Source organism: Hypanus sabinus, chromosome 10 (assembly GCF_030144855.1).
Source record: "Hypanus sabinus isolate sHypSab1 chromosome 10, sHypSab1.hap1, whole genome shotgun sequence".
NCBI lineage: Eukaryota > Metazoa > Chordata > Chondrichthyes > Myliobatiformes > Dasyatidae > Hypanus > Hypanus sabinus.
In genome coordinates this window covers 68,907,511-68,934,844 of record NC_082715.1, presented here as the reverse complement: position 1 = coordinate 68,934,844, position 27,334 = coordinate 68,907,511, and the positions used below count along the sequence as shown (strand labels likewise).

Here is a 27,334-nt window from a genome sequence, read left to right as displayed (position 1 = left end):
CCATTGAGCACATCTACAGAGAGTTGTTGCAGGAAAGCAGCCTCCATCATCAGGAGGACGTTGCAGGAGCCTCAGGACTCAGTCCACTAGGTTCAGGAACAGTTATTACCACGCTACCATCAGGATCTTGAACCAAGGGGGATAACTTTACTCACCCCCATCACTGAAATTTTCCCACAACCTATGGACACACTTACAATATTTGTTTTGGTATTTTTTACTTCTTTATTTATTTCTATCTTTTTGTATTTGCACAGTTAGTTGACTTTTGCACACTAGTTGAATGCCCAGTTGGTGTGGTCTTTCATTGATTCTACCATGGATTTACTGAGTATGCTGCAAGAAAATGAATCTCAGGGCTGCATGTGCTGACATATATGTACTTTAATCATGAACTCACTTTGAACTTTGAGATGGAGACACAGCGAGAAGTAAAGGGATAAAATTCCATGGTTGGGCTTCCTCTGATCTGAAGACGATTAGAGACTAAAGGAGACCTCGGAGACTTGACACAGCAAACCGTGAAGGGGTTTGTATATATATAATGGGAATTTTGAAGTCATGCCAGTGTTTAATAGTTTCCAGTCATCGGGTCTTAGACTTGAGATGAATGAGGAGCAGCTAATCAAAAAGAGGCTTGACAGGGTGTAGATGGTGAAATGCTTTCACCGGTAAAAATCCTGAACAAGGGGACATCATTTCTAGATTGAACATTTAAACTGGAGACAGATAGAAACTTCCTTTCAGGGTGTTGGTGAATCCACTCAGGAATTTGCAGAGTCCATAATCTAATAATCAATTAGATTATTTAAGGTGGTGTTAGATGCATTTTTAAAAGATCAGGGAACTGAGTTCCAGATTATTCAAAAGGAGGCAAACGAAAATGGAGACCAATGAAACAGCTCCTTTAGATTTTGTACTGGATGTTCCAAAAAACAATACACTAGAGGAACTCAGCAGATCAGGCAGCATCTATGGAGGGGAGTAGAAAGAGAGAGGGGAGGGGAGAGGGGATGGTGGATGAGGGAGGGAGAGGTGGAGAAGAGAGAATGGGGAGGAAGGAGGGAGAAGATGGGCAGTGAGAGGGGAAGAGGGAGGGGGCAAGGGGAAGGAGGAGGGAGTGGGGGGGTGTTAGGGAGGTGGGGTGAGAAGGAGGGGGTAGAGGGGAAGAAGGGGGTGGGGAGAAGGGGAGGGGGAGGGGTAGAGGGAAAGGGATTATGAGGGGGAGAGGAAGAGGGTGGAGGGTAGAGGGGATTATGAGGGGGAGAGGGAGAGCGTGGAGAAGGGGAAAGGGATTATGAGAGGACAGGGCAGAGCAGGGAGGAGGTGGGGCAAGGCAGAGGCCAAGGACAGACTGGTTGGTGTGGAATGGGGAAAGGGATTTCAAAACAACATGCAGCCAAGAACTCAATTCCTCTAGACGTCGATGCACCCACACAATGTATCACACACAGCACTTATTTAATTAACTTATCATTGAATTCATTTATTTAATTTTATTTATTTTATTATTTAACTTATTATTTAATTAACTTATTAATTAACTTATTTATAGTGTAATATTTTGGTTTAAGTTAATTGCATGCTGTAAAGCTTAGCACAGGTAAACAGTTAACAGTTTGGTGTCAGAGTGACAAAATCTTGGTTGTGGCAGAGCTGGGGATGGTCACTGTGGACATCTGTGTTCTGAAAATCAGTCACACAGTCTCGGTTAAGTGCGTCAATGTCACTGAGAAGATGATCATGAAAATGCCTTGGGTTGCAGAAAAAAAAACATTTTGAGAGAAAGAATGAAGTTCTACTGTACCTGATAATTTCCTTTCAAAGTAGCAACCAGCTGTGAAATCTGGCCAACCACACTTAAGTCATGCATGAGGTTCTCCAGGTCCTGATACAGTTGGCATGGTCCCATGTACAGCTTATCTGGAAGAATGAAATAGAAATATGTTTGTGACAGAGACCATGGAGGACACTAGAACATCCCACTGAATGCAACAGAGCCTGGCTATGAATGGCTAGACAACATGGTTCAGAACAGATAGTTTTTTTATTCTTCCATGGACTGAAGTCACAATGTCATCGTATGGGAAATAAATTAAATTACACACAGGTTCACCAGTCTCTCAAGCTTCTTCTGTCTGTAAATTGAAGACCAATTTGTATGTTAACTTTCTCTTGGTGCTGTAACACTTCCTACCCTTGTATAACGTATATGCAGAGGGTCCTTTGGCACTCTACCTCCATAGGAGGATCACCATCCTACAATGTCTGAATGTCCATGGTCCAAGAATGGTTGGTTCAGGGACCCGGATACTGAGGTTGGCTGATGGACATACACAGAACATCACAACATCAAACAGTACAGCACAGGAACAGGCCCTTCATTCCATGAGGTTTGTACTTAGCATGATGCCAAGACATGGTTCTCTTTGTGGGACAGTAATAAGTCTGGTACAGCATAGTTTAGAACTCCCTAATGAAAAGCAACAAAGGCATTGAGATTCCCATCAGAGTGATTAAAACCCCGCTGACTTAATGATGGAATCACACACCTTTACAAAATAACACTGCTCTGCAGAGAAAGCAGCAGCAGCCTGGTTAACACAGAATGCCAGGGACAATTCAGTGGAACTGACACCAGTGTCTGGGTGGCCATTACTACATACTTGAGAAGACCTTGCTTGAGCAAACCCAAACTGGTGATAGTGATGGAGCTAGAGAGCTCATTACATCAGGGCTTCCCCATCACTCACTTCAACAAGATTCAATAAGGGGGCAGCACAGCAGTCTAGTGGTTGTGTACACTTGAGTCTCAGTGCTGGCAAGAGCAAAGAGACGATTGTGGACTTTAGGAAGGTGCAGACTGACTACTCCTCATAGTGCATAAATGGCTTTTCCGTGGAGAGAGTTAAGAGGTCTAATTTTCTGGCCTTCTAATTTGTCTTGCAATAACAGAATTGCAAGGCATCTGACCACAACTCCCAACAAAGGATTGTGAGGACTGCTAAGAGGATCACTGGGGTCTCACTTGTACCCATCACAGATATTTATCAGGAGCACTATGCAAGCAGGGCCCTTACATTGTCAGTGATCCCTCACATCTGTCCAAACCCCTACCAATAGGCATGAGGTACTGTAGCATTGGGACAAGGACTGCTAGGATGAGAAACAGTTTCTTCCCTAAAGGTCATGAGACTACTGAACTCCCTGCCTCTAGACAGGTCTCATCACATACGAAGTGGCAGTAGCGTGATATGATTTACTTGTGTCGTAAAATGTACATTATTATTTGTTAATTTATTTGTAGTAACATCACTTTATGTGTTGTATGCAAGTTATATGTGGAGTATTATGTACCTTCATCTGTATGAACATTGCTTCATTCAGTGGTATCAGACAGATGGTTGATTGACAATAAACTGGAACCTGAACTTGTAACACTATTACAGCACCACTGACCCTGTTTCAATTCTGGTGCTGTCTGTAAGGAATCTGTACATTCTCCCCGTGACCGCCTGGGTTTCCACTGAATGCTTGTGTTTTCTTCTACATTCCAAAGATGTACTGACTAGAATTAGTGAGTTGTGGGCATGCTATGTTGACACCAGAAGCATGGAGACAACTGCATGCTCACCCCTAGCAAAATTCTCGCTGATTTAATTTGATGCAAATAATGCATTAAACACGTGCGCGCGCAGGTCAGGCCCATTCATTAATGGAGATGAATAAACAGTGGGTATTTTGGGTCAACCCTTCTTCAGGACTGGAAAGGAAGGGGGAAAACACCAGAATAAAAAGGTGTGGGAAGGGGAAGAAAGACAGCTAGAAGCTGTCAACTGAAGCCAGGTGGGTAGGAAAGGTAGAGGGCCAGACAGGAAGGAATCCGATAGGAGAGGAGAGTGGACCATAGGAGAAAGCAAAGGTTGAGGAGATCCAGGCGGTGGTGATAGTTAGGTAAAAAGAGGTAAGAGGCCAGAGTGAGGAATAGAAGAACAGGGGAAGAGAATATTTAAAAAAAAAACCAGGAGAAATCGATATTCATGCCGTCAGGTTGGAGGCTATTCAAACAGAACATAAAGTGCTGTTCCTCCACCCTGAGGGCAGCCTCATCGTGCCCAAGAGGAAGCCGAGGATTAACAAGTTGGAACAGAAACGGATATTAGAATATTTGGCCACTGGGAAGCTATGCTTTTGGCAGTTGCACCAACTTTTGTCAAGGTGCTCAATAAAACAGTCCTCCAATTTACAACAGGTCTCACCAATGTACAGGATAAATATGTTAGGACATTTAAAGGTCAAGGAGGAGGAAGTGTTGGACCTGCTAATGTCATTAAGCTGGATGTCCTCAGGGCCTGATGGCCTCAGGTTATTGAAAGAGTCAAGAGATGAGATTGCTGGGCTCTTGACCAGGTGAATTTAAGGGCAGGGTGGAAGTTGGAAGCAAAGTTGATGAAATTGAAGAGCTCAGCATGGGTGCATGAAGCAGCACCAATGCAATTGTCAATGTAGTGAAGGAAGAATAGGGGAGCATTACAGGGGAAGGCTTGGAACAATCCTAAAGTCTGGGGAAAATGGGAAAAGCTGAAGGAAAATTGTTAAGGGTGATGACCTATTCTACTAGATGGAGGAGGGTGGTGGTGCAGGGTAACTGGTTGGCTTTTATATCGAGAAAGAAGCAGAGAGCTTTAAGGCCTTCTTGAAGGGGGACAGAAGCATGATGGGGGTCCTGATCAAGGGTCTCGGCCCAAAATATTGACTGTTTACTCTTTGCTGTTTACTCTATGCTGCCTACCGAGTTCCTCCAGCAGTTTGTGTGTGTTGCTCCAGGGGACAGAAGCATTTCAGTCTGATTTTATAAATAAAGCCAATCTTAATCTTTACTGTGGGATGATTGTTCAATTCCATCCACACATTAAAAAAAAACTTCCCTTTCAAATAGCTTCAAAATAATGAATTCCAACAGAATAATGACTTGAGACTGAAAGGTTCCATTTTTGTTACTGTTATATCAACTTCAAAAACATGATAAAACATTGGGAAACTTTACTATCTAACAAGATGTTAATGGGACTGAAGGTGAGGTATTTCTCACGTCAGCCATACAATCAAACACTTTGTCATAGCACCATAGAAATATATGTTCTCAATGAATAACTTCAGTACAGACCATGTATGGGACCGTCTCTTCAATTTACACTAATAAGTTTCAACCTCATTAACTATTTTGATCCTTCCACAACTCCAACATCTATGACTTTATCATTTCCTGCCAGTCACCTAGTGTATAGACACTCCTGTGCCTCATGTCACTTCAAAGACATACAATCAATCTATGCTTATAAGTTATCTTATGTATTTACATTTATTGTGTTTTATTATTCTTGTTTTTTTTTAATCTTATTGTGTTTTTTAGCTGCATTGGATCTGGAGTAGCAACTATTTCATTCTCCTTTACACTTGTGCACTGGAAATGATATTAAACAATCTTGAATCTTCATTCTTGAACTATTTAATGCAGGGTCTGAACTTGTGGTGACCAGGCCCATATACTCGCTGTGCCTTGCATGGTAATTTATAGAGTGCACAAAGAAACCACTGTTTTACTTGCAATCCTGTCCGTAATAACAAATTGGCCATTTATTACATAGAATACAAAAGAGCTTATAGCAAGAGGGAGATTTATCAAAGGTTTTCTTCCCCAACTGTAAACGCAGGATGTGTTTCTTCATCCTTAAAGCAACAAAAATAACTCAGCAGAGACGGGAGATCTTGCTCAGAGTGAGTGTCAGTTTGCTGGAGAATATCGGGCCCTCATGATGCATATTAGGACTACATTTCAGTGGCCACATTATCATGTAACTCATGCACCTATAAAAGTGGCCACTGAGTGTAAGTTTGTGGCCCTTTGCTGCTGTGGCTCATCTACTTCAAAGTGCCAAGTGTTGTACATTCAGAGACACTCTTCTACACAACACTATAATTATTGTCGCCATCCTGACAGCTTGAACTAGTCTGGCCATTCTCCTCTGACCACTCTCAATAATAAGGCATTTTTGCCTACAGAACTGCTGCTCACTGGATGCCTTTTTGTGTTTTTTTGCACCATTCTCTGTAAACTCTAGAGACTGTAGTATGTGAAAATCCCAGGAGATCAGCAGTTTTTGAGATACTCAGATCACCCCATCTGACACCAGCAATCATTCCACAGTCAAAGTCATGCAGGTCACAGTGCTTCCCCACTCTGATTTGGTCTGAACAACTGAATCTCATGACCATGTCTGCATGCTTTTATGCACTGAGTTGCTGACATGCTTGGCTGATTAGATATTTGCATTAACGAACAGACATACAGTTGTAGCTAATAAAGAGGTCACTGAGTATAATATTAACAAGCTTCATTACAGCATTTACATTATGCATTTAAAAAATAAAACTAAGTATTTAAATCTCAACCAGTTAATGTTATGACTTTATTTGCACAATGTAATGTAAAGTGATTCTACAACATTTACCAAATCTTTCTTTCTGTTTTAGATTCACAATTATATAACTGAGATTTAAAAAAAAACTGGTTGATGTAAACATGAGTTGAGAGTTAAGGGGCAAAAGTTTAGGGGTAACACGAGGGGGAACTTCTTTACTCAGAGAGTGGTAGCTGTGTGGAACAAGTTTCCGGTAGTAGTAGTAGAGGCAGGTTCGATTTTGTCATTTAAAAAGAAAAATTAGATAGGTATATGGACAGGAAAGGAATGGAGGGTTATGGGCTGAGTGCAGGTAGGTGGGACTAGATGAGAGTAAGTGTTCGGCATGGACTAGAAGGGCTGAGATGGCCCAGTTCCGTGCTGTAATTGTTATATGTTGTCATATGTTAAGTTGCATGCAACCAGGAGAAATAATAAATATAGTTACAGAGATTAAAGAAATTATGTTAATAGGACTGTATAAATCGTAAGGGGTAGAAATAGAGTAAAAGCAGACAGGCTTTTTCCTGAGCTTGAATTTGGGTGAGACAAGAACAGAGCTTATAAGTAAAGAGTGAAAGGTGAAATATTTAAGGGGAACTTCTTCACTCAAAGGGTGGTGCAAGTGCAGAATGAGGTGCCAGTGAAAGTGGTGGAGGTGGGTTCGACCTTAGTTTAGACAATTAGTTTGGACAAATACGTGGATGGGAGAAGTATGGAGGGATATGATCCAGGTATGGGTTGATGGGATTACGTAGAGTAATGGTTCAGCATGGACTAGATGGACTGATGGGCTTTTTTTTGTGCTGTAGGGCTCTATGACTTAATAATTAAAAGGAAAGCAAAGGTTTGTCTGAATAGCTGCATTCTTCACAACTTTGTGAAAAGAGTTGTCTATCACACCTTGCAATGTATACCTGAGGGTACTTGGTATACTGAAATTCTGCAAAAGGCTTCCTCAGAGTGAATATGCTGCATTCCATTGTACTAGAACTCTTGATTTGCTTCTGGTCCTGACAAGAGTGATTCATTGGCAGTCAATAGCTCATCTGTCAAGTTTGTTTTATTTTATCACAAACTTGGAAGTGAAGGGGAACAAAACAAATGAGTTGGCACAATGGATCCAGGAATATGCTGTGTCAGACTGTAAATATTTCCTGTTAGAATTGACCTTAAAAAATAGAAGCATAACAGTCTGAAATTAACTTCATGGAGCATTTCTTAGTTTGAATGAAATAAACCATCTCTTTAAATTCCATTGATACCATAAAATTGGCAAAATCCATTAATAAGACATTGTGACATTCAATAAGTGGAATGACAGAGCCAATTTTATTTTATAATTCATTACAGGAAAATTTCAATAAGATTCACTGTTAAAGACATTAATTTGAAAGGCAGCACTAATTACAGTATAGTTTCCTCTACCACCGAGAAACCATACCCTGACTGGGTGGCCCATTTTGTCAGGGTCCTGTGATTAACCTGCAGGAGTGATGCAGAGCTTTCAGTACAGGGCAGTTTAATTCTCCACCCAACCCCCACTCTGACCTGTCTGTACCCTGCACTACTGTTCTATTGAGGAGTAGCATCTGTGTGTAGACCCACTGCAGACTTCCTGTCTGTCTACGAGTTGAAGTAATTTGTTCTCTCCCTGTTCATATCAGAACCAACCAGTTATGTTGGATATCAGCGCTTCTCTGAACCATACCACTGCTAATCAACTGGAAATTTCCTACTAATTGGCATTTCACTACTTTGCATTTCTATTTAGAAGATGGACCCAATTTCCCTCGGGATCAATAAAGTACGTCTGTTTGTCTGGAAGGTTACAGCACAATACAGGCCCTTCAGCCCACAATATTGTGCTGACCCTTTAAACTACTCTAAAATCAATCTAATCCTTTCTTCTCACAAAGCCCTCATTTTTCTACCATTGAAGTGCCTTTCTAAGAGTCTGATTAATATCCCTAATGTAAGCTGCTCTACCACCATGCCTGACAAGGCATTCCACCCAACCATCATTTACTGTGGAAAAGCTACTTCTGACATTTTTGCACTATTTTTTTTCAAACACCTTAAAATGTATTGCCCCCTTGTATTAGCCAATTAACCCCTGGGAAAACACAGAATATAAGATAGTACAGCACAGTAAGAGCCCTTCAGCCCACAATGTTGTGCCAACGTTTTACCCTGTTCCATGATCAATAATCTGTTTAATTACAATTATTTCTCAACAAAGGTAACTACAATGGGGTGAGAGAGGAAATGGCTAGCACAGACTGGGAACAGAAGTTACATAGACAGTTGAGGAACAATGGATGACTTTCGAGGAGATCTTTCACAATGCTCAACAAAAGTATATTCCAATTAAAACAAGGACAGTTAGGATGGGGAGAGGAGGCTCTGGATAACTAGGAGCATTTAATGACTTGAAAAGCAACAAAGAACAACTAAGCAAGAAATAAGGCAAGGGAAGATATATTATGAAAGACAACTGGCACAAAATACAAAGAAAGTAATATTCTTAACGATTATATAAAGTGGAAGTCGGTGGCTAAAATGAACACATGTCCCTTGGACGATGACAGAGAGAAATTAACATTGGGTAATGTGGAAATAGTTGAGTTCCTGAAGAACCATTTTGTGTTGAGCTTCTCTGTGGGAAGACAAGTTTAACGTACCAAAGAGTGATGTTCTGGATGCAATGGGAGTGTAGAACGAGCTGCCAATGGAAGTGGTGGATTCGAGCTTGATTTCAACTTTTAAGAGAAATTTAGATAGGTACATGGATGTGAGGGGTATGGAGGGCTATGGTTCGTATCTAGTCAATGGGATTAGGTAAACCAATAGTTTGGCATGGATTAGGTGGGCCAAATGGCCTGCTTCAGTGTTGTAGTGCTCTATGACATTCACTGTCACTTTGTTGTAGCCTTGACCCATCCTGGAGTTGGCTCTACCTGGCACAACAGCAGTGTGTAGGTCTGCTGCATCTGCATTCCTGGTGAGGGACAGATCTCCCCAACTCCATTCGAGCTCATAGGTAACACGAGTGAATCTGCAGATGCTGGAAATAAATAAAAACACAAAATGCTGGCAGAACTCAGCAGGCCAGACAGCATCGTTGATGTGCATTTTCTGTTTTTATCTATACAAGCTCATGTTTTATTAACAATTCAGTGCACAGAGGCAGAACCAACATTAGCTAAAAGGAAAGACTGACACTGATTGACAGACTTCATGTGCTCTAATTTTACATCTGGGCAAAAGGTTGTCAACACTGAAACAAGCACAGGCTGGGCACATTATAACAACTAAATTTCACTGAAAAAGCGGATTAAACCAACATATTTTAATCTCCTTATTGGTAATCTGCATTCACAAAGCAGACTACACCTTATACTGATGAGGTCCCAATTGTCTATTATTCTGTACATTCTATGTGGAGTAGGTTTACACATCAGTTATACACACCATGGCCACTTTATTATCTACAGTGTACACCTGCTCACTAATGCAAATATCTAATCAGCCAACTACGTGGCAACAACTCAGTACAGAGAAGCATGCAGACATAATCAAGAGGTTCAGTTGTTGTTCAGACCAAATGCCCAATTGGGAAGGAAATGTGATCAAATTGACTTTGACTGTAGAATGGTCATTGGTGCCGGATGGGGTGGTTTGAGTATCTCAGAAACTGCTGATCTCCTGGGATTTTCTATGCACAACAGTCTCTAAAGTTTACAAAGAATGGGTTGAGAAACACAAAGAAAACGTCCAGTGAGTGGCAGTTCTGTGGATGAAAATGCTTTGTCTTTGATGCGTATCACAGCAGAATGGCCAGACTGTTTCAAGTTGAGAGGAAGATGACACTAACTCATTAACCATGCATTACAACAGTAGTGTGCAGAAGAACATCTCCGAATACACGTCAAACCTTGAAGTGGATGGGCTACAGCAGCAGAAGACCACAAAAATACACTCCAAGACCACCTTAGTAGTAACCGGAGATAACTAATAAAGTGGTCTACGTGTTCATGAGTTATACAATATATTCTATGTGGCATAGGTTTATATATCAGTGAGTGGGATATCAGTCACCAGGCAGAGGAATCGAAGCTGGAAAGTGGACTTACTTGGCTTTGTGCTAATTATAATCTTTTCTCCAGGGTGTGGTGGCACAAACCGATTCTTCTCTGCCAGATCCTCACTGTTCCTGAACTCGACCACTTCGACCTGCTTCAGCGGGACGCTCCACTTCAGTAAGTACCTCAATCCCGAAGACACTGCCCCACTGCTATCATGCTGTGGTCTGAAATGAAACTGGGTGAGTAAGCACAAAGACAGGTACCACTGCTGAACAGTCTTGTTAAAAGAGAGACTGAACCGTGCCATGTCTAGCTCTCTGAAAGAGGCTGCACAGGTCAATGGGGCAGTAAAGAAAGTGGACAGCACGCTTCCCTTTATTAGCTGAGGCACGGAGTTCATTGTGTATGGTCAGCACAGATGCTTTAATATTTTATATTTATAGTGCTTTTTTTCTCGTCTTTTTATTGTGTTCTTTATGCTGGATCGGATCCCAAGTAACAATCAGTTCATTCTTCTTTACCCTCGTGTTTTGGAAATGGCATTAAACAATTCTGAATCTTGAATGTCATTGATTCCGGTGCTGTAACATTCTATATCATCTCACACACATCCAAATCACTGAAGCCACATATAGACACACACGGGCTACATGAATTCTAGCTGTATGCTATACCATTAGATAGTTAGATCTATCTATCTATCCCTTAGATAGATTTTTCCAGTTTACAATGATTTCATGAAAATACAGATCACTGCAGATACCGCTATAAACTTTACTATGAAATTCTGGAAGAGGAAAGCAACATGACTAACCATGACAATCTCAAGTCACCAAGTGGACCACTGCAGGCCTTTTGAATTTATTTCAGTTTCAAATAAAACTGGAGGGGATCAAATATCCTCACCGGGAGGTTTGCTAATGCTACTCAGGAGGAATTAAACTAGAGTGGCAGGGGAATGGGAACGAGAGCAGCAGTGCAAGAAGTGGCAGGGTTGGGGCAAGAAGATAGCATAAGATGTAAGATATAGGAGCAGGAGTAGGTCATTTGGCCCATCAAATCTGCTCCGCCATTCAATCATGGCTGATCCAATTCCTCCAGTCATTCTCCTCCCCTGCCTTCACCCTATATACCCTTTGATGCCCTGGCTGATCAAAAATCCATCTATCCAAAAACCCAGTAAATACACCTGATGACTTGGCCTCCACAGCCATTCGTGGGAACAAATTCCACAGATTTACCACCCTCTGACTAAAGTAACTTTTCTGCATCTCTGTTCTAAATGGACGTCCTTCAATCCTGAAGTCATGCCCTCTTGTCCTAGAATCCCCTTCCATGGGAAATAACTTTGCCATATCTAATCTGTTCAGGTCTTTTACCATTGGAATGTTTCTAAAAGATCTTCCCCTCATTCTTCTGAACTCCAGGGAATACAGCACAAGAGCTGCCAGATGTTTCTGATATGGTAACCCTTTCATTCCTGGAATCATTCTTGTGAATCTTCTCTGAACCCTCTCCAATGTCAGTATATCCTTTCTAAAATAAGGAGCTCAAAACTACACACCATATTCCAAGTGTGGCCTCACGAGTGCCTTATTGAGCCTCAACATCACATCCTCTAGAAATGAAGGCCAACACTGCATTCACCTTCTTCACCACTGACTCAACCTGGAAGTTAACCTTTAGGGTATCCTGCACAAGGACTCCCAAGTCCCTTTGCATCTCTGCATTTTGAATTCTCTCTCTCTATCCAAATAGTAGTCTACCCATTTATTTCTTCCACCAAAGTGCAACATTACATTTCATTTGCCACTTCTTTGCTCATTCCCTTAAACTATCTGTCTCTCTGCAAGCTCTCTGTTTCCTCAGCACTACCCGCTCTTCCACCTATCTTTGTATCATTGGCAAATTTAGCCACAAATGCATTAATCCTATAGTCCAAATTATTGACATACATCGTAAAGGACTGAGGCCCTTTAACATCTGCCGGACGATGCTGAGGATGTTCTACGAGGCTGTGGTGGCCAGTGCTATCAAGTTTGCTGCTGTGTGCTGGAGCAGCAGGCTGAGGGTAGCAGACAACAACAGAATCAACAAACTCATTCGTAAGGCCAGTGATGTTGTGGGGGTGGAACTGGACTCTCTGATGGTGGTGTCTGAAAAGAGGATGCTGTCCAAGTTGCATGCCATCTTGGACAATGACTCCCATCCACTCTATAATATACTAGTTAGGCACAGGAGTACACTCAGCCAGAGACTCATTCCACCGAGATGTAACACTGAGCATCATAGGAAGTCATTCCTGCCTGTGGCCATCAAACTTTACAACTCCTCCCTCGGAGTGTCAGACACCCTGAGCCAATAGGCTGGACCTAGACTTATTTCCACTTGGCATGATTAACTTATTATTATTTAATTATTTATGGTTTTATATTGCTATATTTCTTCACTAATCTTGGTTGGTGCAGCTGTAACGAAATCCAATTTCCCTCGGGATCAATAAAGTATGTCTGTCTGTCTGTATAAAAAGCAGCGGTCCCAACACCAACCCCTATAACTCCACTGGTAACGGGCAGCCAGCCAGAATAGGATCCTTTTATTCCCACTCTCTGCTTTCTGCCGATCAACCAATGCTCCACCCATGCTAGTAACTTCCTTGTAATTCCACGGGCTCTTATCTTGTTAAGCAGCCTCCTGTGCTGCACCTTGTCAAAGGTCTTCTGAAATCCAAGTACACCACATCTACTGCATCTCCTTTGTCTACCCTGCTTGTAATTTCCTCAAAAAATTGCAGTAGGTTAGTCAGGCAGGATTTTTCTTTCAGGAAACCATGCTGCCTTTGGCCTATCTTTTCATGTGCCTCCAGGCACTCCATAATCTCATTGCCAACAATCAATTCCAACAACTTCTCAACCACTGATGTCAGGCTAACAGATCTACAATTTTCTTTCTGCTGCCTCCCACTCTTTTTAATTAGCGGAGTAACAGTTGCAATTTTCCAGTCATCCGGTACAATGCCAGAATCTGTTGACTCTTGAAAGATCATTGTTAATGCCTCCCCAGTCTCTGTAGCTACTTCCTTCAGAACCCGAGGGCACATTCCATCAAGTCCAGTACATTTATCCACCCTCAGACCATTAAGCTTCCTGATCACCTTCTCAGTCGTAATTTTCACTGCACATACTTCACTTCTCTGACACTCTTGAATGTCCAGTATACTGCAGATGCCTTCCTTTGTGAAGACTGATGCAAAATATGCATTCAGTTCCTCTGCCATCTCTGCGTCTCTCATTACAATATCTCCAGCATCATTTTCTATTGTCCTATATCTACTCTGAACTCTTTTTTACCCTTTATATATTTAAAAAAAGCTTTTAGTGTCTTCTTTGATATTAATTGCCAGCTTCCTTTCATAATCCATCTTTTCCTTCCTAATGACCTTGTTAGTTTCCCTCTGCAAGTTTTTAAAAGCTTCCCAATCCTCTGTCTTCTCTGTAGCTTTGGCTTCATTGGATGCCCTCTCTTTGATTTACTTTGGTTCTGATTTCACTTGTCAGCCACGATAATGTCCTTCTTCTCATTAAGAATATATATGTCTTACACTTCCCTCATTTTTCACAGAAACTCTAGCTGTTGCTGCTCTGCTGTCCTTCTTGCTAGTGTTCCTTTCCAGTCAACTTTGGCCAGTTCATGCCATTGTAATTTCCTTTATTCCACTGAAATACCGACACATTGGAATTTAGTTTCTCCTTCTCAGATTTCAAAATGAACTCAATCATATTGTGATCACTGTTCCCTTGGAGTTCCGTAACCTTAAGCTCTCTTATCACCTCCAGATCATTGCACAACACCCAATCCAGCACAGCCAATCCCCCAGTGGGCTCACCAACAAGTTGTTCTAAAAAGCCATCCCTTAGACATTCTACAAATTCTCTCTCTTGAGGTCCAGTACTGGCCTGGTTTTCCCAATCCACTTCCATGTTAAAATCCCCAACAAATATCCTAACATTGCCCTTCTGACACATCTTTTCTGTCTCCTGTTGTAATTTGTAATTCACATCCTAGTTTCTGTTTGGAGGCCTGTATACAACTGCCATTATGGTCCTTTTACCCTTGCCATTTCTTAACTCAACCCATAGAGATTCTACACCTTCCAATCCTATGTCATCCTTTTCTAATGATTTAATATTATTTCTTATACACAGGGCCATATATCCTTGGACGTTCAGCTCCCAATGGGAGCCATCCTTTAGCCAAGTTTCAGAGATGGCCAGAACATCATACTTGCCAATCTGTAGCTGAATTTCAGGATCATCTATTTTATTTCTTGTGCTGCATGTGTTTATATATAACACTTTCAGTCCAGTATTTGTTACTTTCTGTTTTAACTGCATCATGCCTCTATTGCCCAGTAACTCATCCCACTGGCTGTGATTATGCCTCATCTCCTGCCTGTCCTTTCTATCATCTGTGTTGATAGAAATTATCTTTGATTCATTTTTGTTTTCCTCTTCCTCAGCCCTATCACTCCAGTTCCCATTCCCCTGCCAAATTAGTTTAAACCCTCCCTAACAGGATTAAACCTGCCTGTTAGGATATTGGACCCCTTTGGGTTCAGGTGTAACCTGTCCTTTTTGTACAGGTCTTACCCCCCCTCCCAGAAGATGCCCCAATGATGCAGGAATCTGAAGCCCTGCCCCCTCACCAGTCTCTCAGCCACGCACTAATACGCCTGATCATGCTATTCTAGTGCTCGTTAACACGTGGCACAGGCAGCAATCCTAAGGTTCCTACCCCGGACATCCTGCTTTTCAGCTTCCGACCCACCCGACGCAACTCCCTGAATTCTCTCTTCAGGATCGCCTCCCTTTTTCTACCTATGTCACTGGTACCAACATATACCAAGACCTCTGGCTGTTCACCCTCTCCCTTCAGAATACTCTGCACCCGATCCCAGACATCCCATACCCTGGCAGCTGGAAGGCAACCATATGGGTACCTCTATCAGGCTGGCAGAACCTCCTGTCTGTTCCCTCACTATGGAATCCCCTATGACTACTGCATTCCACATCTTCTTCTCTCCCTTCTGCACCACGGAACCCAGCTCAATGCCAGAGACCCGATCACCGTGGTTGTCAGATTACACCCCCCCTCAACAGAATCCAAAACGAGATAACAATTACTGAAGAAAGTGGCCACAGGGGTGCTCTCTACTATCTGAACTCTTCCCTTCCCTGACTGTCACCACTTATCTAACTCTGCAGCCTCGGGGTGACTAACTCCTTGTAGCTCCTCCCTATCTCCTGCTTCCTTACCCTAATAAGTTGTAGGTCATCGAGCCGCAGCTCCAGATCTCTAACACGCTCCCTCAGAAGCTGCATCTCGGTGCACCTGGTGCAGATGTGGCCATCTGGGAGACTGGAAGAATTCCAGGATTCCCACTTCTGACGACAGAGCAAAGTACCTATCCTACAGACATGCTCTCTATTCCACTCTGCCTCATGACAAGTTGGAATTAGCTATTGGCTCATCAGTACATCATAGGTAAAACCCTCCCAACCATAAAGCACACTTACATGAAATATTGCCATTGGAAAGCAGCATCTACTATCAAAGATCCTCACTACCCAGTCAATGCTCTTTTCTCGCTGCTGCCATCAGGTAGAAGGTACAAGTACATCAGGACTCGTACCACCATGCTTAAGAACAGCTACTGACCCCTCAACGATGAGGCTCTTGAACAAAAGGGGATAACTACAGTCACTTAACAATTCACTTATCTTGCTATTTCATGCTCGTTATTTATTGCTATTTACTTATATTTGCATTTGCACAGTTTGTTGTCCTTTGATCTTGTTTATAGTTACTGTTATTTAGATTTGCTAAGTATGCCTGCAAGAAAAAATCTCAGGGTTGTATGTGGTGACATGTATGTACTCTGATAATAAAAATTTACTTTGAACTTTGAGCATTTTTTTTTATCAGTGTCTTGCATATTGTTCATACAGATTAAATCATTACACAGTGCCTAAGTAATAGAGCCTTGCCTTGGGAATCCAGCGGTTTTGCCATGTCACAAAATATTCCAACAGAAGTCTTGTACAGCAGTTCCAATGCACAGGAACACAAGAACATAGAACGTAGAACAGTACAGCACAGGAACAGACCCCTTGGCCCACAATGTTGTGTTGAACCATAAAAATTAATAATCAAATGGGTAACTAAACTAGTCCCTTCTGCCAACAAAATATCCATATCCTTCCATTTTCCTCACATTCACATGCCTGCCTAAATATCTCCTGAAAGTCTCTAATGTGTCTGCCTCTACTATCAGACACTCCAGGCACCCAATACTCTGTGTTAAAAATTTGCCCTCACATCTCCTTTGAAATTATACCCTCTCACCTTAACCAAATGCCCTCTGGTATTTCAACCCAGGGAAAAAACACTATCCGTCTACTCTATCTATGCCTCTCACAATTTTATAAACATCAATCAGATCTCCCCTCAGCCTTTGGCAGAGAAAACAACTAAAGTTTGTCCAACCTTTCATTACAACACATACCCACTAATCCAGGCATCCTCCTGGTAAACCTTATCTGTACCCTCTCCACAGGCTCGACATTCTTCCTCTAATAGGGTGACCAAACTATATGCAAAACTCCAAAAGCTGTAACATAACTTTCTGACTTTTGAATTCAATGCCTGGACTAATAAAGGCAAGCATGCCATAGGCCTTTGTAACCACCCTATCAAACTATCTTGCCCCTAGCAGTGTACTGTCTCTTTACATTTGACCAAGGTGCAACACTTCACATTTGGCCAGGTTAAACTTCATCTTCCATTTCTCTGTCCATATCTGCAAATGATCCATATACCACTGTAGTTTTTTTGCCAGTCTTATGCGCTATCCACAACACTATCAATCTTCTAATCATTTGCAAACTTACTAACCTGCACATCTACATTTTCAACCAGGTTATTTATAAACATCAGAAACAGCAGAAGTTCCAGTACAAATCCCTGTAGAACACCATTAGTCACAGACTGCTAGCTAGGATAATTCCTATTGACCACTCCCTCTGTTTTCTATGAGTAAGCGAGTTCTAAATCCAAACGGTCAATTCAGCAATTCTTGCATCCTAATCGTCTGGATGAGCCTCCCATGGGAGAACTTGTTGAAATCCATGTAAACAACACCCACAGCTCTACCTTCATCAATCACCCTCGCACCCCATAAAAAAACTCAATCAAATAGATAAGACATAACTTACCCTGTAAAAGCCATACTGGTTTTCCCTAATTAGGCCATGGTTCTCCAAATGCTAATAAATCCTATCCCAAATAATTACCTCCAGTAGCTTCCCTTCCATTGAAGAGAGACTCATCAGTTTATAGTTTGAAGGATTATCGCTGGTTCCCTTCTTGAAAATGGAACAACATTAGCTACTTGTCAGTCCTCTGTGAATTCACCTGTGGCTAGAGAGAGCACGAAGATATTGGTCAAAGCCTCAGCAATCTCTTCTCTTGCCTCTCTAAATAGCCTGGGGTATTTCCCATCAGGCCCTGGGGACTCATCCACCTCCATGTTTTTTTTAACAGACCCAACACAACCTCCTCCTTTACCTCTAAATGCTCTAGCATATTATATTCTCGGTATTGATCTCCCTATTCTTCATGTCATCCAAAGTAGCAAAGTACTCATTATGGACCTCACCCACATCCTCTGCATCAAAGCAAATGATCTCCCTTTTCTTCTTGAGTGGTCCTACCCTCTTGCTCTTGATCTACGCTTAGAATGCCATTGGATTTTCTTTAATCCTACTTGCAAAGGACATTTCATGGCCCCTCCTGGCTTTCCTAATTCCTTTCTTCAGTTGTCAATGTCTCGGCCCAAAACATTGACTGCTCGTTTCCACTGATGTTGCCCAACCTACTGAGTTCCTCCAGCGTGTTGATCGGACCACAGCATCTGCAGTGTACTTTGTATTCCCTTCTTCAGTTCTTTGCTGGCTTCTCTATAATGCTCAAGGGCTTTGTTTGATTGTAGCTACACAAATTTTACATAGGTAGCTTTCCTTTTCCATCTTGACTAAATTCATTATCTCTCTCGATATCCAAGGTTCTCTTACCTTGCCGTTGTTGTCTTTCCTTCTGATTGCAACATAGCTGCCCTGTACTTTTGGTCTTTAAAAACCCTCCACATGTCCATATGGAGTTGCCCAAAAACAGCTGTTCCCAATTAACTCTCTAGTTCCTGCCTAATGCCCTCAAAATTCGATCTTCTCCAATCTAATACTCTCCCACAAAGTCCATACTTATCCTTATCAATATCTATCTTAAAATTTAAGGATTTTTCATCACTGTTCCCTAACTGCTCACCCACTGAAAGGTTGGTCACTTGGCCAAACTCATTGTCCAACCTCAGGTCCAGTACAGCCCCTCCTCTTGTTGGACTGTCCACATATTGAATTAAGAAACCTTCCTGGATGTACATTACAAATTGTGTCCTGTATAAACCTCTTGTACTCAGGTCCCAGATTATATTAGGGAAGTTGAAGTCCCACATGACAACAACCCAATTGTTTTTACACTTCTCCTTAAACTGCCTGCAGATGTGTTCCTGAATGTCCTGGTGGCCATTGTTGGGTTTGTGGGGGGGGGGGGGGGGGTGGTGGCTACAGTACAGTGCCATCAGAGTGATAGCTTTCTTCCTATTTTTGAGTTGTACCCATATAGACTCAGTGGACAAGCTCTCCATTATGTTCCCTCTGACAGCAGCTGTGATATTTTCCCTGATTTTTATTGCAACTTCCCCCTCCTCTTTATCTCCCTCTGTATCTTTTATAAAGCATTGAAACTCTGGGACATTACTTACCCATTCCCATCCCTCTCTCAACCATCTCTGTAATGGCCACAGCATCATAGTTCCATGTACTGATCCAAGCTCTAAGTTAATCACTTTTACACATAACATTCCTCGCATTAAAATACACACACTTCTAACTTTCTGTCCTATCATATTTATATATACAAACGTGTGTGTGTGTGTGTGTGTATATTTATACACACTTTGTTCCTGCCTGTTTTTACTGGCCCTGACATCTACCTTCCTCTCCATCTGTCCACTTTTTGACTTGGTGCATTGATTCCCATACCCTTGCCCAAGTAGTTTAAAACCCCCGAAGTGGCACTCGTGAACTTTCCAGCCAGGACATTAGTTCCCCTCCAGTTCAGACACAATCTGTCCCTCTTGTACAGGTCACCCATGCCCCAGAAGAGGTTCCAATGATCCAATAACCTAATACCCTCTCCCTGCACCAATTCCTCAACTACTCATTTGCCATCTATTCCCGGCCTGACTAACACAAGGCATCGGGAGTAATCCAGAAATGACTACCTTGGAGGTCCTACTCTTCAGGCTCTTTCATAACCCCCTAGACTCACTGCACAGGATCTCTTATCCCTTTCTACCCCTGTCATTGCCGTCAATGTGCACCATGACCTTTGGCTGCTCACCCTCCTCGAGAATATCCTCCAGCCACTCTCAAACATCCTGGACCCTAGCATCTTTGAGGGAACACACCATTCTGGCTTCTCTGTCGTGGCCACAGAATCTCCTGTCTGTTTCCCCCAACTATCAAATCTCCTCCCACAACTGCTCTATCTGACTTTAACCTTCGCTGCTGAACCTGCTGGCAACAGTGCCACTGGCCTGACTGCTGCTGCTCTGCCTGGGTAGGGTATCTCCCCTCCCCTGCGCAGCACTACTCAAAGGGAATGGCACACGTGGACCCTGCACTGACTGCTTACTCCCTTTACCTCTCCTGGTGGTCACCCACCTCCAGTCTGAAGCTTGCACTCTCGGTATGACACCCTCAGTAAAAGTTTCCTCTGTGAGGTTCTCAGCCTTGTGGATGATCTGATCCTGGGTATATCCAGCTGCAGCTCCAGTCCCAGGAGTTGACGTCGGGTGCACTTTCCACAAGGGTAGTTAAAGGGAGGCTTTTAGACGACCTGGAATCCCACACCTCGCAGGAGGAGCATTCCACTTGCTACCATCCCGCCTATACTGAATTAAGGACTAGGGACCTACATACAACAACAAAAGCTCACCCGCTCTTACCCGTGTCCTCTCTCTGAAACCTCTGAATTTTGCGTTCAGCTAAGTCACTTAATTTGTCTCTTCTCGCTGAATGCATTATACCTTTGGTTTTAATTCTCACACCTAAGTCCTACAATCAAAAATAAATGCTAACAAATGACTCAGAAGCACCCTGCCTGTTCTCACCGAAACCTATTGAGCCAAAGCACTGGCCCATTTCAACAATGAACACTCTGCTTGCACCTCTCTTCTTTTTATCGGCTCAAATAAAAATTATTCCCAATGAAAATTGATCCTTTTCCCCCCAAATGGCTCCTGCTCTGCTATGATGTCTCTCTCTCTGTCACAACTTTAATTTATGACTCACTCCTGACGAGGCTTCTTCTTTTCGATTGGCTCCCACCCCACAACGATGTCTCTCTCTGTCACTCACTACTACAGTGGACATAACCTGGTCCATCACAGGCACACTGTCAAGGCACACTTGACAGCATCTGCAGGAAGCGATGCCTCATGGGGGTGACATTTTTCATCAAGGATCCCCACCACACAGGCCAAGCCCTTGTCTCGGTATGATTGTGAACAAGAACACCACCAGATTCAGAAACAGCTCTTTCCCTTCAACCATCAGGTTCTTGAACCAAGCTGCACACCCTATCCCTACCTCAGCAACAGTACACTACACACCGTCTCTTGCATCACCGTAGACTTGTTCAAAGTAAATTATTAAAGTACATTTATGTCACTATACACAACTCTGAGATTCACTTTCTTGTGAGCAATCACAGTAAATACGAAACATAATAGAATCAAGGAAAGACCACACCTAAAAGTTGGACAACAACCAATGTGCAAAAAAATCCCAAAAAACAAAAACAAAGAATAATAATATGCAATAAATATTGAGAACATGAGATGAAGATCCCTTGAAAGTGAGACCAGTTCAGTGATGGGTTGAGTGAAATTATTCCCCCTGGTTCAAAGGTTGATGGTTGAGGGGTAATAATCTGGCGCTGTGGGTCCTTGGATGCTGCTTTCCTGCGACAGTGCTCCATGGAGATGTGCTTAATGTTGAGAAGGGCTTCACCTGTGATGGACTGGGCCGTATTTACCAACTTTTGTAGGCTTTTCCGTACAAGGATATTGGTGATTCCATACCAGGTTGTGATGCAACCAGTCAATATACTTGCCACCACACATCTTAGAAGTCTGTCAGAGTTTTAGGTGTTTATCTCTGATTGTGCAAAAATAAAGACACAGTCTTTATTTTTCTCAACTCCATTACATTATTTATGTATAGTTTACGTTCTGTGTGTTACCCTGGCGCATGTGTTGCTGCTGCTAATAAGTTTTTCCCTTTACTTGTACCTCACGTGACAATGAATTCATGCTGACTTGATCAGAATCTCATCTTGCACAATCTGGATGGAGATGCGGTGGGGAACAAGGTCCACGACTGACCTTGCTGGCCCAACTTTACACTGGGAGAGAGAACTGAGATTCAGTAATGGACGGGTATCAGCGGTGCACTGCTGAAAACCCAATCGCTCGTTGGGCATGGAATAAGGCAATAATTTACAGTGTGATAAATTCAAATGTCACCTTGAGTGCTCTCAGACTCCTTAGGACAATTCAATCAAGCAAAAGTAAACTTTTTCAAAATGGCCGGGAAAGAGAACAGACAATGCGGAGAAAAAAGGAATTCAGTGAGGTCAGTTGGAGAGAGGTGATAAGGCAGGAACAGAATGTGACCACCTTAGCAGAAAGTCTGGACAGAAATCCTCCTCACTTGCTTCTGGAAACACTTTACACAGAAAGTGATGGTCAAGAACTACAAAATTCTGAATCAGGTTAAAATGAACCAGAATTGTTACGTCGAAGCAACAATGTCAAACAGGAACAGATACGGTAAAGCAGCGCAGGCAGACTTGCCCATACATACCGGGAACTGACTGTGGCACACATGAGAACATCATTCAACATCAACAGACGACGCTCCTTTGTTTTCACCATTTCTCCCTTTTCATTGTAAACTGTTTCCATCATATCATCCGACCGGATGAGGTATCGGTTCCCACTGCGAAGAAGCTGCAATATATTGAGAAACAGAATGTAAATGATACATGCAGCATGTATATGCATACGCACGCACATGCGTACACACGCACGCACGCACACACACACACACACACACACACGTGCACGTATAATTTCAAACAGATGTACTGTCGGATTTACCATCTGGCTGCCCTGCTATAAAACAAAGGTTAGCTTCAGTTGTCACGTACATCAGAGCAAAGAGTGAAATGTGTTGTTTGCATCAAATCAGATCAGCAAGGACCTTGCTGGGCAGCTCTAAGTGTGGCCACATGTCTGGTGCCAACATAGCATGCCCACAACTGCATGCCTTTGGCACGTGGGAGGAAACCACACCACTGATGTGGTCACAGAGAGAATGTCCAAACTCCTGACAGTCAGTGGTGGGAATTGAACCTAGATCTTATAGCTGGCACTTAAGCGATGCACTAACTGCTGCACTATTGCGCTGCCCCACATCGTCACGAGGCCTAGAATATAAAAACAAGAATGTGATGCTGAGGCTGTACAAGGCATTGGTCTGACTGCTTCTGGAGTATTGTGAGCAGTTTTGGGTTCTTACCTATGAAAAGATATGGTGGCATTGGATAGGGATGGAGGGGATTCATGAGAGTTATTCTGGAAATGAAGAGTTAATGTATGAGGAACATTTGATGGATCTGGGCCTGTACTCACTGGAGTTCAGAAGAATAAGGAGGGATTTAATTGAAATCTTATTGAATATTGAAAGGCCCGGATAGAGTGGATGTGCAGAGGATGTTTTTCATAGTGGGGGAATCTAGGATCAGAGGGCACAGCCTCAGAATAGAGGAACATCCCTTTAAAACAGAGATGAGGAGTAATTTGTTTAGCCAGAGGGAGGTGAATCTGTGGAATTTCTTGTCACAGACAGCTGTGGAAGCCAAGTCATTGAGTATATTTAAAGTGGAATTTGATGGTGGAAAGGTGCTTGATAAGAAACGTGTCAAGGTTACAGGGAGAAGAAAAAATGGTGCCGAGAGGGGTAATAAATCAGCCATATTGGAATGGCATAGCAGACCTGATGGGCCAAAAAGCTTAATTCTGCTCTAAGTCATGTGGATTTGAGGAGTAAGTTTTACACAGAGAATGGCTGATATCTGGAACTCTCAGCCAGAGGAGCAGGTGGAGTCTTTAATAACTAGAACATTTAAGAGGCTCATTCACAGACTGTTAAATAGACAAGGTGCAGAAGGATATGTTCCTCATGCAGACAAATGAGACTAGTACAGATTGGTTGAAAGTTCAGCCAGAGTGTGGTGAATAACTCTGTGACTCCATGAGACAGACGAGTTTATGTAGTACTCGTCTCTCTGACTGATGACCCAATATCCTATTCACCATACCTGCTACTTGGGGTGCCTTGGTAGTGTAATGGTTAGCACAACACTATTACAGCTTGGAGTATTCTGGAATGCGGTTTAGTTCTGGCATCCTCTGCAAGAAAGTATGTACATTCTTCCTGTGTGTGCGTGGGGTTGCTCTGGGTGCTTCAGATTCCTCCCACAGTCCAAAGGCACACTGACCAGAAGGTTAAGTGGTCATTGTAAATTGTCCTGTGCTTAGTTAAATTGGGAGGCTGCTGAACGGTGTGGTTCATTGGGTCGGAAGGGCCTGTTCCAAGCTGCATCTCGAAAAAAATACACACCCTAACAACACACACAAGATGCTGGAGGAACTCAGCAGGCCAGGCAGCATCTATGGAAAAGATCCTGCTGCAGGCTCTCAGCCCGAAACGTTGACTGCACTCTTTTCCATAGATGCTGCCTGGCCTTCTGAGTTCCTCCACCATTCACTGTGGGTGTTGCTTCGCTTTCCAGCATCTGCAGATTTTCTCCTGCTTGTTACTGGACATACCCTAACAAGATGCCACTTACTGACACTGTGTAATGGTGAGCAGGTCACGGTATACTGAGTACACAGGATGGAACCTGTGCCAGGCTTCCCTGCTCGGCGAGCCTCCTCTGAGAGACCCCCATCTCAGTTCTGTCGTCAGCGACCCAGTAAAGGTCACTGTCAGATCTGTTGGCTTTGAGGTTGGATTGAATAAGAAATGCTATAATATGTTTCCGATACCATTTCGGCAAACGTCAGTTTTTGATCACTTCCAATGCAGAAGCCCTGAGAACATAATGGGTAATAATCTACGGAGAAAGAAGCAGAAATTGCCTGCTTTTCACTCATGCTCATTTTTAATCAGATTCCTCTCTGTCAAAGGCTGTTCTAAAATAACAAGGAAGCCAGCTGTATATTAACAGTAAGTGAAGCTGACAGACCCTTATGACTTCAGGTGAGAAATTACCAACAAAATAAATGCGTCCAATGGGGATCTCTGTGAAGCTGCCTCACACTACTGCACAGGACAGTCTTTTCTGTACATGATGCAACAAGGGTGCTTTTAGAGAGAAACTCCTTCAAAGAACTTATCGCTGATATCTTCTGAATTACCCTATTGTTCATCCAGAGAAGTGTCAAGGACCCACAACATATGACAGGCACACTCAGAGTTTATCCCTTTGGAGTAATAGAAATGCACTGATGGAAACTGTCCCTTTGGCCCAATTCATCCGTGCTAACCGAAGTTTTTACCTGAGATAGTCACATTTGTCCACATTTTGCACAAATTCCTCTAAAACTTTCATAGAATCATAGATTCACAGGACACAGATCTTCCAGCCCTTCTGCTCTGTGCTGAACTATTATGTTGCTTAACTCATGTCTCCCCCAAACAGATCCTTTACTCCCAGCTGAAGGAAGGTCAGTGAGCTTTTGGTGAACAAAGGAAATGCTTTAAATCTTTAATGTTATATAACATTAAAATCAGCCTGAAGAAATTCAATATTACAATCTAGAAACTGGGAAGACATTGCACCCAGTAAGGTACACCTGGAGGAAATCTGTTCGAGTGCGAGCTGTGCTACATGAGAACGACCTCTGCTTATGCCATAAAGAACCAGCGGCAGCGGTGAAAGGAGAGACTGAAAAATCAATAGACCCAACCAGTAACCACAGCCACCATTTACTTTTGCCCACAATGCAATATATAAATATATGGACCCTGGATCAGCCTCTACAGCCACCTGAGGACCCAGCAATAGACAGCACTTTAGCAAGGCATCATACTCGATGAGCGGTCACACTGCTATTAGTCTGCCTAGTTCCATTGAGCTTCACCTGAACCAGAGCCCTACATACCCCTCCCATCCATGTACTTACCTGAACTTCTTTTAAATGTTGAAATTGAACCTGTATCTACCACTTCTGCTGGCAGCTCGTTCCACGCTTTCACCCCCACTTGAGTGAAGAAGTTCCTTATCCATGTACCTACCTAAATCTCTTTTAATTCATCTCTGTCACTAACTCTGTTCCATATCGCCACCTTCTGTGTGAGAACTTGCTCCTTATGACCTTTTAAAATTTTTCCCCTCTTATCCTAAATCTATGCTCTCAAACTTTAGACTCCACAATCCTGGGAAAACCTGGAGGTCTTAGATTCCCAACTTCATTGAAAGATTATCAGGTCATCAACTTCACATCCGCCTTGCTGTGCAGAATCTACCTGCCACATCTACCTTACGCTACAAGAAAATTTGTGCTCTAATGATTGGAACATCCAGGTATGTGAATGCTGGAGAATAAAGTTAAATCCATTCATTTTATTCTGTCTAAAGATTTAAAGCAGTTTACACAGAACAGATAGAAAGGATTAAAAAGTAATTTTATTTCTTTTTTTGAAGTTTTGTTTCTTTACCTTTAACATCTCTTTATATTTAAATCTATTTATTCTGCCTGCCAGTGAGTAAATTGGCATACTCTCCAAAGGTCGGATCTTCACTTTGATATGAAATAATATAACTTATTATCATTTGCTCCATCTTCTGTGAGAATTGGAATGAGGGGCCGGTTATAAACAGCTATGGGCTCAGCACTTTCATCTCATTTGTTGAAGTATTTAACCTCTTCTCCTGAGTGGCAGGAGTCAGAGGCCTTCAGTGCTTCTCGAACCATCAAACCATTTTGGAAGACATACTGGATTGTATTTGTTTGTACCTGCACTAACCAATGATCATCAGACCATTGTGGGTTTGTTAGTGCCGACAACCTTCAACCTACATGACACAACACTTAGAGACTTGGGCTATATATTTTTTTGTGACTGTTTGTTTACTACTGTAATTATATGTACTATATAAGTGCCTTGTGCTGTATTGAGGCTGTTGGTACTATGTTTTGCATCTTGGCCCTGGAGAAACAAGACTATAATCTGCATCAGAACATTAATGCCTCCAAATCTACTGCAGTTGCAGCACCTTCTGAACTTAGTTAGATTTCCATAACTCTACTGTAGCTTATCAACAGCAAATATTACTACAGGATTCCACTTCAGTCTGACATGCCAGCTGTGCAACAGTGAATCCAATGGAAGACAAACATTAATTGGTGATCAAAACCTTACATTCAGTCCTCGTTATATCCTGGGGTTTGCTGTCCACACACAGTAAAGGATTGTCGGAGATTAGTGGAGAAGGAACAAGTGTGGTTTTTACCCAAAGAGTCAGGTTCAA

At 42.5% G+C, this 27,334-nt stretch overlaps 1 protein-coding gene across 9 annotated transcripts in view; it reads right to left on the bottom strand.

Annotated features, from left to right (window-relative positions):
- The window catches only part of arhgef10 (Rho guanine nucleotide exchange factor (GEF) 10), a 216,685-nt gene that overhangs the window by 53,175 nt on the left and 136,176 nt on the right, over nucleotides 1-27,334 (bottom strand). For all 9 annotated transcript variants that reach the window (XM_059982019.1, XM_059982025.1, XM_059982023.1 and 6 more), the window contains exons 17-19: nucleotides 22,597-22,742; nucleotides 10,598-10,773; nucleotides 1,808-1,923 (exon numbers count right to left, since the gene is read on the bottom strand). In XM_059982019.1, the coding sequence (XP_059838002.1) occupies nucleotides 1,808-1,923; nucleotides 10,598-10,773; nucleotides 22,597-22,742 (438 nt within the window). The remainder of the gene's footprint in view (nucleotides 1-1,807; nucleotides 1,924-10,597; nucleotides 10,774-22,596; nucleotides 22,743-27,334) is intronic.